The sequence below is a fragment of the Polypterus senegalus genome, chromosome 17 (assembly GCF_016835505.1).
Source record: "Polypterus senegalus isolate Bchr_013 chromosome 17, ASM1683550v1, whole genome shotgun sequence".
NCBI classification, from domain to species: domain Eukaryota; kingdom Metazoa; phylum Chordata; class Cladistia; order Polypteriformes; family Polypteridae; genus Polypterus; species Polypterus senegalus.
The window spans coordinates 77810762-77825626 of NC_053170.1; the positions used below are offsets into that span (position 1 = coordinate 77810762).

The 14865-nt window shown below is 36.4% G+C and overlaps 1 protein-coding gene across 1 annotated transcript in view; it reads left to right on the plus strand.

Moving 5' to 3' along the window:
* The window catches only part of rnf19b (ring finger protein 19B), a 43708-nt gene that overhangs the window by 4494 nt on the left and 24349 nt on the right, over nt 1–14865 (plus strand). The window contains exons 2-4 of the mRNA XM_039739401.1: nt 10059–10964; nt 13900–14105; nt 14197–14338. Of these exons, the coding sequence (XP_039595335.1) occupies nt 10360–10964; nt 13900–14105; nt 14197–14338 (953 nt within the window). The 5' untranslated portion in view covers nt 10059–10359. The remainder of the gene's footprint in view (nt 1–10058; nt 10965–13899; nt 14106–14196; nt 14339–14865) is intronic.

A 14865-nucleotide genomic window follows, 5' to 3' on the forward strand; every position in this document is an offset into this window, starting at 1 on the left:
TTAGAAGAATGCAATAGCTTGTTAATTATAAAAAGTACTCTGTGGTTTTACTGAGAGTCCACAGATTTTTAGTCTTTGTAAGTACTTCCTTATAGCCGCCAAGAAGTATATCAGCAAGCCCAGTTTTCTTGCTTATTTGATCTAAATGATTAACAACAGCTTTCATAGACCAAAGCTCTGGTGTGAAGTAGGGTGCCAAAAAGGCAGAATGTGTCTTAAGAGTAGGAAATATGTTTGTAAGTAAAATATAAAACTAACACTTAATCAGAAGGTGTAGCATGTTCAGGAGCAGACTGTCTGCCTCTCAAATCCATTAGTGAAGATCAACATTAGTTTGGTTGAATGTTATTAGTTTAATTGGAACTGGCTGGTTTTTGCTCGTTATAAGTAATGGACATATAGCTTGACGGTTTCTCGTCGGTTTTATGATTTAAATAAAATGTAAGGTGCACATATGCATATTGCATTTCTCGGCTTTACTTTGTCAACATTTAAATGTTTATCACTTTTAGACATTGCTGCATCTGCTGAAAATTTTGCCCTACTAAAGTTAAACTTAACACTGTGAAATATTATATTATGGCCAATAGATCCTAATGGTTCTATTACTTTTACCTCTCAAATTCAATCCTAATTATTACAAAATATGACATCCAAACAGGTTTTCCCTCTTGTTGGTGTTTTAAAAAAAGACACAAATTAAGTCTTAAAAGGTTGTGCTGTTGTACTAGAATATTTATGTATTAGGTAATCCCTCATGACTATAATATTCCCCTGTAAATTTGCTTTTTTGATTTTGTAAAAAAAGATACACAATGAAACTTGTCTGCATTGGGGTCTCTATAACTCGCTCGTATTATCATGCCTGTACCCCATATGCTTTCTAGTCAAATCCAGGCACTTGTGACTCATCATCCAGCATGCATTCTAATTCGGTTTCGCATCAATAGTATCTCTGTTTTGCTTTTGCTTATCATTCCTAAAAGATGTGTATCTTTCTATGTTGCTCATCCCCATCTTTTATTTAGTCAGGTTTATCTTATTGCTAAAATATCATAAGTAATATTACTCTAACTTACTTGTTTTGTTTTTGATACCTCAAGCATTAAAGTAATTAATTTTTAATGTGTTCCTTGCTTTTGAACATTGTGCTAGGTTAAGAAGTGTACATGGGGTCCTCGGGTTATCGACACAGTTCCGTTCCTACAACAGTGATGTAACCCAAATTTTGTTGTAAGTCGAAACACACCCTATGCTAAGTCACTTACCTATCCTAACACATTTGCAAAATCATAATCTAGAACATAAAACCACAACTAAGCCACAGAAAAAGGAAAAGGACATAAATATACTGTACTGTACACTGTACTGTAGGAACAGAAAAAATGAGTGTAAAAAAAATCCTTACCTTCCTTCTCACGTTTCAATTTTTTTAAGTTTTTATGGGAGTGAGCATTGTAAACTTGAAACGTTGTATGTCGAGACGTTGTAACCTGAGGACCCCCTGTATAAGCTTTTACACTACTGTTCGTTCTTTTACATGAAGCTATAATGTACCTTCAGAATAAATTAAACAGGAAGTGAAACAATTATGTGCTACTAGAGCCACAGCAGCAACAAAAATCACTTGGAAAATAGAAAACTAATTAAAAAGAAAGAAAAAAAAAAACCACCAACACAGAAAAATGCCACATGCAAAAGTAGGTGAAATGAAAAATATATTAACAAATTAAAGAACAATACAGATATTTACTTGCATATCCCTCCAGAAAAATGTCAGTTTTATATATAATGATCTGAAATAAGAGATATCTATCTGAAAGATTAATAGAGAGTTGGTTTGGCTTATTGGTAGCCATGTTCATGTCTTCCCCAGGCTGTCTCTCAGCACTCTACTCCTCCAATAATAAGATGGTAAATTTTGGCTTACCTGATTATCTTGACTAACTAAAGGGCGCATTCTTTAACTAAAAAACATACAATTAACACAAAAACATAAATAGAAAATAAAATAAATAATAAATAGAAGTAAGATTACATAATCACAAAGAGGATACCATCAGTATTACTGAAGGTCACGGAAAGCAAGTGAATAGAAATGAGTCTTTAATCTTGTTTTGAACAGTTCAATTGTAGAAGGCTCCTTTATGTAATGAGGTAAAGAGTTCCACAAGCGAGGAGGAGCAGCTGCAAAAGCCCTGGCCCCCTTAGTTTTTCACTTGGAACGAGGGACAAGAGACAACTGACCAGAAGATCTAAGCACTCTAGATGGCTGATGTTAAGCACACAATTCAGATAAACAGTTAGAAGCAAGCCCATTTAATGATTGAAAAACTAGCAACAAGATTTTAAAATCAATTTGAAAACTAACAGGCAGCCAGTGTAAAGAAGCTAATATTGGAGAAACAGAATCGGATTTTCTTTCCCCAATCAGAAAGTGAGCGGCAGCATTCTGGAACAACTGTAACCTGCGTATCAGGGATTTGCTAATAATCAGTAATCAAGGCGAGAAAAGATAAAAGCATGAGTAGCTTTCTCAAGATCCCTAGAAGATAAAAAAGGCTTGATCTTACCTAAAAGATGAAGCTTGAGAAAGCAACTCTTGACTACAGAATTAATCTGTCTTTCAAAAGAGAGGTTACTGTCAAAAATAACACCAAGATTGCGGACTTGAGGTTTGCAAAAGACAGAGAAAGAGCTGAGAAGTCCAAGACCAATTTGGGCTTTAGCTGTTGGACCCACTATAAGCACCTCCGTTTTATTTTGATTCATATCAAGAAAATGATTAGCCATCCAGGATCTTAGTTCAAAAAGACAGATGTGCATTTGAATTATTGCAGAGTTGCAGATGGGAATATAAACCTGTGTATCATCCGCATAGCGATGAAAAGAAATGTTAAATTTCCTAATAATAGCTCCAATAGGGTGAAGATAGATAAGACCACCTTGCTAGTTATGTTCTTCAGCTTTGCACCTAAGTCTTTAAATTTGCATTGTAGAAATTACAGCCTGTCCTTGCGTACAGTGAAACCTCAGGCCACAAACGTCTCGGACTACGTACAAATCGGGTTACGACCAAAATGTTCGCCAAACTTTTGCATCTGTTCATGACCACACACTCGGGTGACGAATAAGCCAGTTTCCCTTCCAGTTCGTACGCGCCGATGATTTCCACACGTGTTCAGTCTCTCCCTGTGCAGCGAGCATGCGCGAGAAGGCAGTTAAAGAATGCACCGGATTCGTTTTTAAAGAGACTGCAAGGTTAGTTTTCTCTGTTCAAGATTTTCTCAGTGTTATTCAATGTTTTTACATTTAGTTTACTATTACACTGTGCATTCTATGGTATAATTTAACTATTTTTGTGGTTATATATATATATATATATATATATATATATATATATATATATATATATATATATATATATATATATATATATATATATAATTTACATACAGCTCATACGGTCTGGAACGGATTAATTGTATTTACATAAATCCTATGGGGGAAATTACTTCGGGTCACAACCAAATTGGGTGGCAACCAGAGTTTTGGAACGAATTACAGTCGTGACCCGAGGTTCCACTGTACAGTGCATCTGGAAAGTATTCACAGCGCATCACTTTTCCACATTTTGTTATGTTACAGCCTTATTCCAAAATGGATTAAATTCATTTTTTTTCTCAGAATTCTACACACAACACCCCATAATGACAATGTGAAAAAGTTTACTTGAGGTTTTTGCAAATTTATTAAAAATAAAAAAATTGAGAAATCACACGTACATAAGTATTCACAGCCGTTGCACAATACTTTGTCGATGCACCTTTGGCAGCAATTACAGCCTTAAGTCTTTTTGAATATGATACCACAAGCTTGGCACACCTATCCTTGGCCAGTTTCGCCCATTCCTCTTTGCAGCACCTCTCAAGCTCCATCAGGTTGGATGGGAAGCGTCGGTGCACAACCATTTTACGATCTCTCCAGTGATGTTCGATCAGATTCAAGTCTGGGCTCTGGTTGGGCCCCTCAAGGACATTCACAGAGTTGTCCCGAAGCCGCTCCTTTGATATCTTGGCTGTGTGCTTAGGGTCGTTGTCCTGCTGAAAGATGAACCGTCGCCCCAGTCTGAGGTCAAGAGTGCTCTGGAGCAGGTTTTCATCCAGGATGTCTCTGTACATTGCTGCAGTCATCTTTCCTTTTATCCTGACTAGTCTCCCAGTTCCTGCCACTGAAAAACATCCCCACAGCATGATGCTGCCACCACCAAGGTTCACTGTAGGGATGGTATTGCCCTGGTGATGAGCGGTGCCTGGTTTCCTCCTAACGTGACGCCTGGCATTCACACCAAAGAGTTCATTCAATCTTTGTCTCATCAGACCAGAGAATTTTGTTTCTCATGGTCTGAGAGTCCTTCAGGTGCCTTTTGACAAACTCCAGGCAGTCTGCCATGTGCCTTTTACTAAGGAGTGGCTTCCATCTGGCCACTCTACCATACAGGCCTGATTGGTGGATTGCTGCAGAGATGGTTGTCCTTCTGGAAGGTTCTCCTCTCTCCACAGAGGACCTCTGGAGCTCTGACAGAGTGACCATCGGGTTCTTGGTCACCGCCCTGACTAAGGCCCTTCTCCACTGATCGCTCAGTTTAGATGGCCGGCCAGCTCTAGGAAGAGTCCTGGTGGTTTTGAACTTCTTCCACTTACGGCCACTGTGCTCATTGGGACCTTCAAAGCAGCAGAAATTTTTCTGTAATGTTTCCCAGATTTGTGCCTCAAGATAATCCTGTCTCGGAGGTCTAAAGACAATTCCTTTGACTTCATGCTGGGTTTGTGCTCTGATATGAACTGTCAACTGTGGGACCTTCTATAGACAGGTGTGTGCCTTTCCAAATCCTGTCCAATCAACTGAATTTACCATAGGTGGACTCCAATTAAGCTGCAGAAACATCTCAAGGATGATCAGTGTAAACAGGATGCACCTGAGCTCAATTTGGAGCTTCATGGCAAAGGCTGTGAATACTTATGTACATGTGCTTTCTCAATTTTTTTATTTTTAATAAATTTGAAAAAATCTCAAGTAAACTTTTTTCACATTGTCATTATGGGGTATTGTGTGTAGAATTCTGAGGAAAATGAATGAATTTAATCCATTTTGGAATAAGGCTGTAACATAACAAAATGTGGAAAAAGTGATGCGCTATGAATACTTTCCAGATGCACTGTATGTCATTTATCCCAACATGGACAATGATAATTGGATCCACACCTCCTCTGGCTAGAGGTCCATCTACCTGTGTGCCCAGAAAGCAAATTGCCATATGAGATTTTTTTGTCTCTAGAATAAATCTGCATCTTTTGTTAATTCATTAGTTGGTCAGTCGCTGTTTTAATTAATCTGAGATTTTACATAGTGCAATGTTTGTGCAATTCTGAACAAAATGCTTGCATTTTTGCACAATGTATTCTCTCAATAGTAAACATATACTTTCTAATATTTGCCAAAAAAGAGCATAGTACCAAGTACAGATGAGTGAAACAGTATTGTTTCACATCCTTACATTTAACACTAGAATTACCAGAGCCAACAAAAAACTTGTAAATCCAGCCCACCTTAAATCCCTTTACACTTCTCTGTCAGCGTCTTTTGTCTTCTAAATGTGTCAATAAGCCAAAGCAGCAAGCAGCCTGCTATACCATACCCCCCACCGCCACAGAACGGGCAAGAAGTTCTCCCAGTTCCTGCCTTGATTGGTTATCTGGGAGTGAACTACCCAGAATTGTAAGAGGAAATAATTTGATGTGTGTTTTGTGTCTACAACAATCTGTGTAAACACATCGTTAAAATAGAAACGTTTTAGTAATGTTTTAGTAATAAAAAAATATAGACTTGAACTGTATAATGTATGAAGGCTGATGGCCAAATATCAAATAAACACTTTCACAAAAGGTGCACATACAATATGACAGCTTCCGTGGTGTAGCAGTAAGATCCGTGGACTAATAATCCGGAGGTTGTGAGTTAGAAACTGTCATATTTACCGTTTTGAGTAGTGAGCTGCCCTTATTGTTAAAATTACACAATAAAAACATACTGTACATTTGATTTGTGTCTGTAACAGCCAATGTAAATTTATTGTACTTGTTCACTTTTATTCTCTCTCTTATTCTCCCAGTCACGATCACGATACAACACCCACCCCCCGCCCCAGATCTGACGTGGTTACTTTTTATCTGAAACTAGGAATAACTGTAGATGCGAGTGGTGTTTTGAGACAATGGAACTGGAAATTCTCAGATCTGGAGGGATGACACAAACGCTGGTGAATCTGCCTTCTTCGTATCTCACCGTGACTTGAATTTTTTTTAATTCAGTTTTATTGAGTGTTCTTGCTCACACTGAATTAGTATGCATCTTATGGTCCATGATGTCAAAGCCACACTGACAAAAAACAGAGACATATGTATACAGTATATGATATTTAGAATAACTCCTTTTATGACCGGTATAGTACATTTCGGAAAACATTGTGGCACTGATGCAACATTATTCATATTCATTCGCATAACATCTTGCGGTTGTAATCAGTGACTGTGGTTTTTTTTTTTCTTCAATCTTGCCAGTGTCCACTTTTGTGCACGTTACTGTTTCTTTTGTGCTCCAGGACATTCAGAGAAAGAATAGCACAGCGAGGTCAGTTTAGCGCTATATGCAATCATCAGATTCAAATGTTAACAGTTCCCACAAACCCAAGGACCATCCTTTCTACGTTTACGACGTGTACCTGTTGCAATGTACACACTTCACTCTGTGCTGTGGTTACTATTACACTGAGGGGGCTGGAGAAGTGGCAGTCTTGGAACAGAAGCTTGTCGATGTTGCATCCTCTTTTGCTTTATCCATCCACTTTTCTTGTAAGAAGTGACAATGAAGCTCCTCTGCAAGGTGACCCATGAACACTCTTCTTTTCTCAGTGGCCCCCGTGCATCAGCTGTAAATGTATGGCATTTCTTAAAGTTAGCTTTTTTTCAGTCTTATTCTCTCAGTCACGTTCAGACTCTCATTCAACCCCTCCCGTTCTGATCTGACTCTAAAAGCGCCAGTATAAATTCACACCCGATCTGATGCTGTTCGTTTTCAAATAGTATTGCATTAGTGCAATGATGTTTTCTGATTGGTGCTATTCAGGTCATAAAATGATTTCTTCAAAATGTCACATATATTGTATATCTCTGCATGAAACATCTTGGGGGGGCACCCCTTGGACTACTTTTGTTGAGATGCGGCAAAGTTGTTCTTCAAAGAAATTTGTCAAGCCTGTTCAATTTTTGTTCAGATAACTCAAATTGATCGCACTTTACTAAGTTTTAAAATTTGAACATTTCCCATTGAAATGCATTGGTGAAATTGTGAACTTGTTCATCTTAAAACAGAAATGTGTTATGCAACTTCAAATAGGAATTCATTTTACTATTTCAGTTTTACCTTGAGATTGGTTGCTTCAGCTTGTATATTTTGTAGATCTCTGACAAGTAAAAGAGGAACAACCATGATGCCCAATGCAAGTGAGGATGTGGGTGTGCAAATATCTCACACAGCAGCACCTTTCTCCTGCTGTTTTATTTATGTTAACTAATAGAGTACAAAGAAAGTCTCTTATCTGGAAATACTGTAAATACAAGGGGAAAACAATATTGTAAACATATATACAGTAAGACTGAATTGATTAAAAATATCACCTGCAGATTATTATTGTGTTGAACCAATGTTATCAGCCTTCAGTTAAATAGTGTTTGAACTGATTTATAACACAGGAAAGGTGAAGCTGTCCTATCTAATATAAACACAGGACAGGTTTAAAAATGGACAATAATATCAGAGGTATTAGGCTTCAGTTGCTTAAGCCCCTGATCTATCAGTCCCAGATATACACAAACAATTGCCACAAGCCCCTGATCTTCATGTACCATTGTATTCGCGCTATACAATAAATCCATTCCATTCCAAGTTCTTACTTATGTATGTAATTTTATGTATGTAACCTTAAATTCCCTCGCATCTCCTCATTACAGTCTTTCTTTTGCAAATGTGTCAGTCAGCACTGGCAGCAGGCAGCCTGCTCACTCATCCCCCACCGAGGCAGCTGAAGTCGGACAAAATTCTTAGAGCTGAAGTCTGTTTATCTGGGAGTTAGATGTCTGAAACTGTATAGGATAAATAATATATCTTTATTAGGTTAACACTAGAATTAACACGTTTATTTCTTAAAAACATGTCTGCACCCACAAGATAGTGCACAAACCCCAATAGTCTCTCTTCTTCTTTATCTTCTCTTTCTGTCACCTCTTGTCTGATGGAGTGAGGTGGCTCCTTTTATAGTGCCCCAGATGTGCTGCAGCCGCCTGCCACAATATATATATTTAATAATATAAATGAAATAAATTAAAAAATAGCAGCTGCCCTAGCACTGACCCATATGGAGAACAATTCTTAATATCGGCCAATTCTGATAGAGTTCCTCGCACCATAACCTCCTGCTTCCTGTGTCAGAGCCAATTTTTCATCCATCTACAAACACCCTGAACAACCACTACTTTTAGTTTGATACCCAACCTCTCATGTGGCACCTTATCTAATGTTTTCTGAAAGTCAAGATAAATAATATCCTATGCTTGACTTTGATCATATCCTTTTGTTGATTCCTCATAGATCAGGTTTTTTTAGGCTGATACCAATCACAAATTTCATGTTACTTGATCAGCCGATTCCAATACTGAGTCCGATTTTGTTTTTTCCTTTATAACTTTAAAAAACTTTTATGTGCATAACCAGATGCATAGAAGCCTTATATCCTATATCAAAGTGTATTTTTATAATTAAACTATAGACCACAGTGTTAACTGTACATTTTTAAATAACAAAATGAAATCCTGTGGGCCTGTTGTTCATACTTATAAAATATATGTACAAAAATATTTATACTTAATAAATATTGCATAAAAGAAAATAAATGCTTCTTACAATTACAAGCTATAATATTGTTTGTTTTGTAAAGAACCTAACTGAAATGTGGCTTATTAAAAAAAGTTGTTTTCACCATTTTTCTAACAAAACAGCTACACATACATACTGAAACAATCACTTAATTGGTATTGGCAAATAAGCACTGCTTAAATTTAAAAAATATGCCTGCAATTATTGGTTTTAATCATTAATCACACTGCAGCTTTTTTACTGTTAAATTATACATTTAGTATGTTTATACAGGTATGTTTTTTTTCAGTGTATCAGCTAGACATAATTCATAATTATTGAGGTGTAATTTAAATATGGATTACCGTTTTAATAATGCAGTACGTGTTTCTTACCAAAACTTATACTGTGTAAAGCACAGCAAAGTTTAATAAACACAGTACAAATAGTACAAAAAAGCTGAAAATGTATCAAATGTTCATAAGTTCTTTATCAAGAAGACACAAAACTAGCATGCTTAGCAAGTTTATAAGTAAAAGACACATTTTTTCTGTTAAGCTAGCAAACCTATTGTTTAATAAGCTGCAATTTCAAATGTGTCTATCTTTTCTATTTCTAATTAAAATGTAAGCTGCTGAACTTAAAAGAAGCTCACTGTCCATATTTAATTTTAAGGACAAAATAAAAAGGTCTGAATTAAAGTATCTTTTCTTGCTGTTTGTCTGATTGCACAGGAAGACTGATTCCTTTTCCTCAGTTTATTACTTCATTTTTTATGTAATGGCTAATATTCTAATAATTTCTTGGTGTCTTGTCTTTTTTTAGTGAAAATCATCCAATTTAGATCAGCGGCTGATCGATCGGAGCATCTCTAGTGTAAAGCCATATATTTTGGGTGTGTTAGAGGCTTTCTTAAGACAAGTTGAAGGATTTAGGGAGCTTTCTAGCTGAACTTAACACTTTCCAAATTATGTTCAGTATATATTCTTATCAGTTTGTACAGGGTAAAATTAAGAAATGGAATCTGATTGTAGAATTTGCCCAGTTGAGATGCATTTTTGCTCACTTCCTCTTCTTTTTTGATACAGGCAACGTTTGAGCAAAACAGAAAAACGAGAAGTCACTTTGATTTTTTTTTTCCCTTCTGAGAAAGAATTTGACATGTGCATTCTATTTTGATGGATTACCTGAAGTGAATGTCGCATACTGACCAAAAACCCTTATGAATTCAAAAGGAATTGGAGATACAGTATTGACAAATAGTACATGATACAATGCTCAAAAAAATTAATATGGGCTCTAGTTGTTTTGCCTTTATTTGAAAAATTCAATCTATTGCCTGCCAATCAAATAAGGCAGCTGATTTCTTTTAATAAGCATATTTAAATTATGGGATCCCAAAAGGACTCCGAGTCCCCCCATTCTTCCATTAGTGGATTGCCTAATCCCAAATGCCGAGGCAAGAGGCAAAGGATTTCATTTCATTTCTTCAGTGGGAAGTCTCGGGCTAAGCAGGCTCCATTCCAGCAGCCGCTGACACCACCCCTGGATGCAGCCCCTGCTGGCTTGGGCAGTGTCCTGAGCATTTCAGAAAATGTTTTGCACCCTCTGTATATAGAAACACCAACAGATCTTGCAGTCTTGGGAAGCCAGAACACATTGGATTCATCTGAAGGTTTGGAAAATGCTACTTGCAGTGAAGATATGCTGGAGTGTCCACTTTGTTTGATTAGACAGCCCCAAGAGAAGGTGCCTGAAATCATGACTTGCAGCCATCGTTCTTGCCTGGCTTGTCTAAGACAGTACCTGCGGATTGAGATTACAGAGAGCCGTGTAAATATTAGCTGTCCTGAGTGTTCGGAGCGTCTAAACCCGCATGATATACGCCTCATCCTGGATGACCCCGTCCTTATGGATAAATATGAGCTGTTTATGCTACGCCGCTACTTGGCTTCTGATCCTGACTGCCGGTGGTGTCCAGCACCAGACTGTGGGTAAGTACTGGCTATTCAGCCCATCATACCTCATCAATTCCTATTCACATAGCATTTGCAAAATTTCATTAAGTCACCATTTGAAGGTTCAGTTACTACTGACTTCTTGGAAACATTTTGCATGTATCAATTTTTCTTTATGTTAAAAGTACCTTTAAATCAGTTTCCATTTGCACCACCATGTTCAATTCAAAGAACACGTTTCAAAGTTGTAGCTGACATCCACAGTACTAATTCCTTTCGTAAATTTAAACACTTCTTCCATGTCACAAGAATTCAAGCCAGAATTTTTGTAGTAAGACCCATTACATCAAGTAATGGTACATAAAATATAAAACTATTTAGTAGACAATAACATTTTTAAATTACATAAAATATTTATAAAATAAACAAGCTACTGGGAAAGTTTGATCAGATAAAAAGGCCTCTAAGTCTTGAAATAAACAAATAATGTACAAAAAACTTACTAAAGTAATAAAACACTGCTTAAACAGTAAATCACAAAAAACAAATAATGAGCAGAGAAAAATATTTAAGATATTATCATTAAATCTTTAACTACTAAAATATAGTGTTCCTATGTCTTAAGAACATCAATAAACATATTAAGCCGAATCATCAAAACATTCCATTAAAAGTGATGAGAAAATCTTGGAAAAGTATAATTTAGTTAACAAAAACAGAACACACAGAAAAATAAACAGTATCAAAAGATGTCTGTAGTACAGTGGAGAAATATAAAGAAAACTCACAAAATGTTGCCCCATGGTCAAGTGTTAGACCAACCAACCAACCAGAATCCAAGAAAAAAATGTATATCAAAAGAAAATCAAATTATTGTAATCATTAGAACAAAATAGGTAAAAAAGCCAACAAAAAATTGAAAAACTAGGTGCAACTTAAGCAAAAAACAGAATAAAATAAGACAATATATTAAAGGACACAGTCATCGTCTTCTTTCGGCTGCTTCCGTTAGGGGTCGCCACAGTGGATCATCTTCTTCCATATCTTTCTGTCCTCTGCATCCTGTTCTATTACACCCAAGGATTACATGTCCTCTCTCACCATATCCATAAACCTTCTCTTAGGCCTTCATCTTTTTCTCTTCCCTGGCAGCTCTATACTTAACATCCTTCTACCAATATACTCAGCATCTCTCCTCTGCACATGTCCAAACCAACGCAATGTCACTTCTCTGACTTTGTCTCCCAACCGTCCAACTTGAGCTGACTCTCTAATGTACTCGTTTCTAATCCTATCCACCCTTGTCACACCCAATTTAAATCTTAGCGTCTTTAACTCTGCTACCTGCAGCTCTGTCTCCTGCTTTCTGGTCAGTGCCACTGTCTCCAACCCATATAAAATAGCTGGTCTCACTACCGCCCTGTAGACATATATATTAAATGACACAGTAATATTAGAAATATATAATGTTGTTGAAGAGGATATCTTAATTCTAGAGAAAAAAGTAGCAAATTTGTACATAGATAGTATAATAAGCCAAAAAAACCCATACAATAACAATACCAGAGATGGAGTTGGCAGGAATAATTGAAAAACCTAAAATAAGAATTGCAAAACATTAATTGATAACATAGCTAGGAAAAAAACCCATAAACATTAAAAACTTGTTGCAACAGCAAAATAGAATTAAAAAAGGACATTTTTACAGATAACGTGAAACAAAAAATACAATATATTTTGAAAATTAAAGAAAAACCTGAAATAGGAGAATAAATGCACATAAAGGTAGCCCAAAGAAAGAAAATGAAAGTGTGTGCCTGGATTTTTAACAATTTTTCTTCTTTACATTTAAACAAATCATTTGACTACTTCTGTCTAATCTCATTGGAAGTGAGTATGTTAGCTGAGAAGTATATATTAACTAAAGATGTGTAACCCAAACATTTGTATTGGTAAAGTGTGATGGACAAGAGGTGGGCATCATTTACAAGAGTTCTCTTTTCAGAGTGTAAGGATTTAGTGAAGTTTATAAATATGAAATGCTTTATCATGTAAAACTTTGAAAGGTGAAGATATTTTAAATTGAATGTGCTTTCCAAAAGTGAGCAAAAGTAGATCATTTAAGTGTCACCTCTTCATTTTTATTTTCTCAAATGGCACACTTTCAGTTTTTCCACATATCATACTTTGCAGTCCTATAGTAAAGTTAGGCGCTCTCCTCTGTCCCCTATAGACGCTTTGTACCACAGGAACTTTTGTAGCATTCCCATCTCGGGAACTTGGGCCATTTGTATTTCCTGGTAGGTGGTACTTGTTGTTTTTTTTTATTTATTTGTTTTTTTTAAAGCTCCTACCCATGAATATGGAGCACCACACTTCAAACTGCATCACTCTTTACAACTGGCTTCCTGGTACACTGCATCAAAGCAGTGATCTTCCTTTTGAATCTTTCAAGCAGTAAGGTCGGGGAGTCCCACATGAACTCCCAAATGCACCTCAATTTGCATTAAGTCAATCTTCTTTACACATCACATATTTTGCATAAAGGTTATAGTTCCTGTTGTGTGGCAGAAACACAACACACAAAAGTAGCCTGTGACCACAAGTGGCCCAGGGCCTATATTGTACAGGAACTCATCAGTTCCTGTGGTGAGAAAGTACCTTAAGACTCCATAGCTCCATTTATTTTGGTATTTGGCTTAGTATATTAATCCCTGTGGAGAAAATGTCTTTTCACATGGCATTCAGAGGTCAGAGTACAGGTTCAGAAATTGTATAGCACCCCTGGAAGCAATTTTCAGGTTAAGGGCCTTGCTCAATGGCCCAACAGATTTATAAGATGTGTTTTCAAGTTTTGTAATTATATTTAAGATCCTGAAATTCTAGGTATAAACTGTTCATTTAATTACTTTTATATTTCACCTGCTTTTCTTTTTTTTGTGTTTTTTTTTTTCTCCCCACAAATTTTCAGGTTTGCAGTTATTGCATATGGCTGTGCCAGTTGTCCAAAACTCACCTGTGGGCGCCAAGGGTGTGAAACAGAATTCTGTTATCACTGCAAGCAGGTATGGCACCCAAATCAGACCTGTGACACGGCGAGACAGCAACGAGCAAACAGCATGCGGGTCCGCACTAAGCATACTTCTGGTTTAAGCTATGGGCAAGAGTCTGCCACAGGTTAGAAAAAAATGTAGCATCAAGTTTAAAACCTTTAAGACTGCATCTTACCTTATTGCCTGCTTTTCCCACTTTTTTTTTCCTTTAACAGATGACATTAAACCATGTCCTCGTTGTGGTGCTTATATTATCAAGATGAATGATGGTAGCTGCAATCACATGACCTGTGCTGTTTGTGGCTGTGAGTTCTGCTGGCTCTGCATGAAGGAGATATCTGATTTACACTACTTGAGGTATTGCCTACTTTATCAGGGATGCGCAGTGTAAAATTTCCCACTAAAAGTGCAGTGTCTGCTACAGGTGACTGACAAATTAATCCCTGTTTAAAATGTTTTTAAAAGGGGTTGAACTACTATAACAGGCCAGAACAGCTTCTGTTCTCTTTTATGCATATTTTACAAGTTTCTTTAAATGTATATGTTTTTTTAGGGCTGATGCCTATTACCAGTTTAATGTTGCTAGAATCATTCAATTCTGATCTTTTTTTTTCTTTGCTTTATTCTTTCAGCATTTTTTTTAAAATTAAACATCTGTATGTCCAGCCATGTAAAAGTCATATTTTATATTAAAGTGCTAAAATTGATATTTTTAGTTACACCACAGGTGCTACCTTTTCAATTTTATTAATACAGTGAAATTTTGCAGACTTACTGCTTAGTAATCATAAAAAATACTAAAATAAATAAAATCACCATAAAATTAATATTTTATGTACATGTATTATTAATTAAAATAAGTATCCATTGTACATATGGATTAA